This window comes from Phyllobates terribilis, unplaced genomic scaffold (genome assembly GCF_046119375.1).
Source record: "Phyllobates terribilis strain yellow unplaced genomic scaffold, ASM4611937v1 Scaffold_11__3_contigs__length_659146591, whole genome shotgun sequence".
In the NCBI taxonomy this organism is placed as follows: domain Eukaryota; kingdom Metazoa; phylum Chordata; class Amphibia; order Anura; family Dendrobatidae; genus Phyllobates; species Phyllobates terribilis.
In genome coordinates, this window is record NW_027362771.1 from 599,801,153 (window position 1) to 599,807,212 (window position 6,060).

The 6,060-nt window shown below is 39.1% G+C and overlaps 1 protein-coding gene across 1 annotated transcript; it reads left to right on the forward strand.

The window, feature by feature from the left end:
- Nucleotides 1-1,258: 1,258 nt before the first annotated feature.
- LOC141167389 (homeobox protein siamois-like) lies at nt 1,259-3,516 on the forward strand. Its single transcript, XM_073654797.1, has 3 exons — nt 1,259-1,583; nt 2,902-3,122; nt 3,346-3,516. Exons 1-3 carry the CDS (start codon nt 1,259-1,261, stop codon nt 3,514-3,516), a joined length of 717 nt encoding a protein of 238 aa, XP_073510898.1.
- Nucleotides 3,517-6,060: the final 2,544 nt, after the last annotated feature.

Sequence of the window (6,060 nt, forward strand, 5' to 3'; positions counted from 1 at the left end):
ACATTTTTTTTTTATTACTTTTTATTTCTTGTTTTTGTATTTTTTATTGAAGATTTTTAAATTTTCATTTTGATATTCTTTTGGTCGGTTTTATTTTTTGTTTTGTTTAGATTTAGATTTTTGAATTTTCCTGGTCATTTTGTTATTTTCATTACTTTTTATTTCTATTTTTTTTATTTTTACATTTTTTGTTGTTTTGATCTTTTTGATCATTTGTTTTGTTCTATTTAGATTTTTGAATTTTTATTTTCTTCCTATTTATTTTTATGCCTATGCTCTTATTTTATTCTTTTTTTATTTGAGATTTTTACATTTTCATTTTGATACTCTTTGTTGTTTTTATTTTTTTTTCCCTTTTTTGCTTTGTTATATTTAAATTTTTAACATTTTCTTTTACCTTTCCCCTTTTTTTTTATTTCTTTTTTTTATTTACTTCTTTAATTTTTTTTAAGATTTGTACATTTTCATTCCATTTTATATTGGCTTTGCTATATTTAGATTTTTGAAATTTCCTTTTCATTTTGTTATTTTATTTCTTTTAAGTTCCATTTTTTTTATTTTGTTATTTCTTATTTTAGATTTTTGCATTTTTATTTAATAAGTTTTTGGGGTTTTTTAGAATTTATTTTTGCTTTGCTATATTTAGATTTTTGAAATTTCCTTTTCATTTTGTTATTTTATTTCTTTTAAGTTCCATTTTTTTTTATTTTGTTATTTCTTATTTTAGATTTTTGCATTTTTATTTAATAAGTTTTTGGTTGTTTTTTTTTTAGAATTTATTTTTGTTTTGGTATATTTAGATTTTTTCATTTTCTTTTTCATTTTGTTATTTTTATTTTAACTTATTTTTATATGGAATAACTTTTTTTCACTGAAACTTCCAGTTTAAAAATAAGGTACCTTGAGTATCAAAGTGACTTTTTTAGCATATTAATTCATTGGTCTTCTTCCAGGTGGCCTTGAAGTGTTGATTTGTTTCATTTGAAGTACATGTTTTAGTGATCCCTTTAACACCTTCTAACTCATATTTATTGTTCAGTCCGTTTGGACCAAATACTCTAGTGTGAACTAGGTATACATGTCCAGGTAGGATCAAGGCCTCAAGGTGTCATCGCCTCTTTTAAGTCACATCAAAGTTATTTTTTCCTTTGTGTAGCAAAATAAATTTTTGGCTTCTCCAAATGTCATGTGATTATATAAGGAAAGGAGAGTCCAAGAGAACCTCAAATCTGATCAGAGAGGCCACAGAGGAACACACATGGAGGAGGACCCAGAGCTGGATCAAGTCATCAGCAATGCCCTATCTCTACAGGAAGACTACCCAGATCTTTACCTTCCACTGAATGACAAGAACGTGAATGACTCAGATACATTTCCTCAAATTCCCTTAGACATGGAAGTCCCGAATACTGTTAACAATCCAAAAAGATTTCAGGACACCCTGGCTGAGCTTTATTCCATCCTTGGGATCCCACAGGAACCTCCAATAACCAAACCTTTTAACATCAGGAAAGACCAGTCTACCCCATCCACCGTTTGCCAGGATGAGCAGCCGACCCGGCAACCAACAAATGGATTTAAAAGTAAGTGTATTTTTATAATTTTAGGGTTTTTTTTAGTAGCCTGTGTCTCATTTATGTTATAGTCACCAACATTGACTAGAAGTTCTGGTAGTTGTACAAAAATATCCCAACACATATTCATAAATAGGTCAGGGACTGGCGTCTAGTGTCCTCCCAAATAACACCGCATAATCACACGGTGGAGTACTCCGGATAGCATACTTTTAAGGAAAGGGAAAAATTGGACTAACCATAAACCACCAGAATTAATAATAAAATATGAAGATTTTATTTAAACTATTTCATTAAAAACAATCAAAAACAAATATCAATGTGCCATAAATAAGGAGGAAACACAGGCATAGACCCACTGAGTCAATCCTATAAAGTGCATCCAGATAGGGTATGACATACACTGAGCCTATATGCCCAAACACCATATAACATACAAGGCCTGGTGGCCACAGATAGGGAAAGGAAGAGAGTCAGTGTATAGACTATGTATGCTTACCCATAGTGGGGAAAGGAAAGACCAGATGGAGTCCTGTCGGCCTTGGTCTATGTCTGTGTTTCCTCCATATTTATGACAGTGATATTTGTTTTTGACTGTTTTTAATGCAATTGTTTAAATAAAATCTTCATATTTTATTATTATTAATTCTGGTTGTTTATGGTTACTCCAATTTTTCCCTTTCCTTAAAAGTTCTGGTAGTTGTCGTATGCTCACCATAGATATCAAGACAGTGGTCAAGACTGAAAGTGCCCACACTTTCAAAAACTACAAAACAAACTCTTATTTGGCTGACTATTATTCCTCCCAGCCATCCACAGACATCCATGTCTGTGTTCTATGCAGTTGTCAAGCACCTCTGGCGGCAACTCATCTCTTCTGAGACTTGGGCATGTTGAAATTCAACATATCTAACCTTCTTTCCGCAAGTGTTGGTTGGTCTTTCCAAAACTTTCTAGTTCAGATGATTTTGTTCTAATGTGTATGGGTTCCGTAAGTGCGGTCAAATTAGTTTAGATTCTGGAGAAACCACATGACCATTGTTCCCCCCGAATGTCCTGTCTTTAGTTGGGGTCATCAGGCTTTTCAATAACGTGTTTATGATTTCTGTGATTGTCTTCATTGATCTTGCGCCTTGACAAACCTTCCATTCTTCCAGACCAAGAGTGGTCCACTACCAAATAGTCAGCTCTACTATTAGTTCCGACCACAATGGTCTTCTCCAATAAACTGTGTTTTCAGCCCGATCATTGCGTTCCTCACATTACGTTCCTCACATTACGTTCCTCGACATTCATTAACATTTTCTATTCTTGGACTCCTTTTCAGGGATGTTGCCGGAAGAGGAAATGGAAATATTGAAGAGGCCAAAAGAAGTAAAAGAAGATCAAGCCCCCTCAACATCGGGTCAGAAGTGTAGGAAGAGGACTCTTTACAACAAGCATCAAACCATCTTCCTACAGAAGCAGTTTGATTTCAATCCATACCCTGATTACGTGAGCAGATGCTGCTTCGCCAAGGTCACCGAAATACCCGAGCCCAGGATTCAGGTAATCTGTCTTTCCAAAAAAATTACTTTCAATTGCTTTTTTCTATATATACGACCACACCTGTCCACAGGTTATGTCTGGTATTGCAGCTCAGCACCATGCACTCTGAAGAAGTTGAAATGCTATATATTTCTAAATAAAAAACTTTGTGAAAAACATTTTTTATTTATATATATATATATATATATATATATATATATATATATATATATTTTTTTTACAGGTCTGGTTTCAAAATCGCCGAGCAAGACACCTGAGCAAATTATCCACATCCCAGGAATCAGGGGGCGCTATAAGTGTCGGTGGGAAGCAGGTCGCAGCATGTGAGGTGTCCCCGCACCCCGAAGTCTGCAGGAATAGCTCCGCCATCCCTCCAACAGACAAGCCAGAGTAATGGGCAGCCAGCTGAAGAATATTCCACGAACCGGCACTTTCTAGCAGCACAACATGACTTTGATTTTATTGTTCTCTCGCCCCTTCCACTTTTATAATATTTAATTTGTATTTTTTTTATTTAATACATTGTGAAATATTGAGTATTTTTAAAGCCTGTTGTATAATATCCAAATTATGTTTAAAATAAAAAATAAAAAAAACTCTCATATTTCTGGTGTAGCCTGCAGAAATCATTTATTTTTTTTTAATTAAAGGTATTAGTAGTAATGGAAAAAATCTGAATAATACGAGTGAGAAAAAAATTGTAGTAATTTCTATTATTATATAATAAATTATTATATACATTAATAATATATAATATACAGGGTGGGACTGGAGTGTCTGGGGCCCACAGGAGGAATGGACATGAGGGGCCAACACTACATAAAATAATACAGGGGGCTCCGGCACATCTACTGTGCACCACCACAACTGGGCAAGCAGGGCGCACTTTGGGGGGAAAAAAAAGCGTCATGGCTGGATGCCTGTGGGCACCCAGCATCTTCCACCGGCCGAAGACATTCAGCACAGTGACGGCCGGAGCGCAGGCACGTAGGTGAGCGGTGTGAGTCACTGAGACTGCTCACCCTCTCCCCTGCGCCCTGGCCGTCACTCCCTCCCTGCATCTATCAGACGCAAATACAATTGATGTCGGAGCCGCGCCGCCTGGTACAGGACCAGCAGGGAGCATGGATTAGGTGAGTATAAGCCTTTTTTATATTTTGCCAATGAATGGGGAACATAAGAGGGGCTGGCTATGTGGGACATATGTTGGGCTGGTTATGGGGGACATATGTGGGGATGGTGATGGAGCCATAGCCAGCCCCACATATGTCTCCCGATAGCCAGCCCCACATATGTCTCCCGATAGCCAGCACCACATATGTCCCCCACAGCCAGCCCCTCATATATCCCCCACAGACAGCCCCTCTTATGTCCCCCTATAGCCAGCCAATGAATGGGGGACATAAGAGGGGCTGGCTATGTGGGACATATGTGGGGCTGGTTATGGGGGACATATGTGGGGCGGGTGATGGAGCCATAGCCAGCCCCACATATGTATCCCCACAGACAGCCCCTCATATGTCCCCCTATAGCCAGCCAATGAATGAGGGACATAAGAGGGACTGGCTATGTGGGACATATGTGGTGCTGGCTATGGGGGACATATGTGGGGCTGGCTATGGGGATACATATGTGGGACTGGCTACGGAGAGACATACGTGGTGCTGGCTATGGGAGGACATAAGAGGGGCTGACTATGGGGGGATAAGAAAGGCTGGCTATGGGAGGACATAAAAGGGGCTGGCTATGAGGGACATATGACTCCCCGATAGCCAGCCCCTCTTTTGTCCCCCACATCCAGTCCCTCTTATGTCCTCCATAGCCAGATGCCCCATAGGACATCATAATATATAGGAAATGTGGGCGGCATCATTGTATAGGGGCTGTGGGGGGGATCATACTGTATAGGGGGTATGGTGGACATCATACTATATAGGGGGCTGTGGTGGACATCATACTATATATTGGGGAGATGTTGTGGATATCACACTGTATGAATGGCTGTGGTCAACATCAAACCATGTAGGGGAACAGTGTGAGGAAGGGATACAGTTTGGAGACGACAACGTGGAGGGCAGTATGAGTGCATACTCATACTGTGAAAAGGGGCACAGAATGGATATGGAGAGGGGCAGCGTGAAATGGGGGCACAGTATGGAGAGAGGTTAGCATGGGGGGGCAGTGTGGAGATGTAGAGTGTGTAAGGGAAAACTAGAGAGGGGACAGCCATGGTATAGGCAGTGGTTCATAAGGGTGGATGTTATAGCTGACAATGGCAGACAGTGTGGTGGGTGTAGCTCATTAAAGCGGACAGTGTGGATACCATGTAGTATAGGAGGCTTATTTAGGTCATAATATGGACAGATATTTTTATGCAGTGGGCATTTTTAGCATTAATTTTTAAAGAGCACCATGTCGGGATGTGCTGCAGAACATCGGAGGAGAGGGAGGTCTGCAGAGACGAGCTGTGGATGAGAGAAGTCATCATGGAGTCTGGACGAGATGGAGATGAAAAGAAAGAAAAGACTCAATCAGAGAAGAGGTCACCCATAAAGTATCTGGATGTAAATATATACTGACTACTGTGGTTCATGTATAGTCCACAGTCTGATGATGACTGATAACCATACCTACCAGCATCTCTTTACCATTGTTAAGGACATACTGGGAGTTGTAGGCTCATGAGACACAAATGTATATGGGCTTTACGGAAGGATAAAGCTCATCAGTTTATAATCATATGATGTCATAGACCTAAAGGAAAAGAGAAGAATTGGCGGGGTAGAAGGACAAAATGAGCAATTGTAAGTACGTAGTGCTGCATAATATGGTGACTGCAATATAATAAGAGGATAAAAACTTTGATGGGAGGAGGAGGAGGAGTGCTTCATTAAAAAACAATCATACGTATCATATGTATCCCTATGGCGGCGCCCAT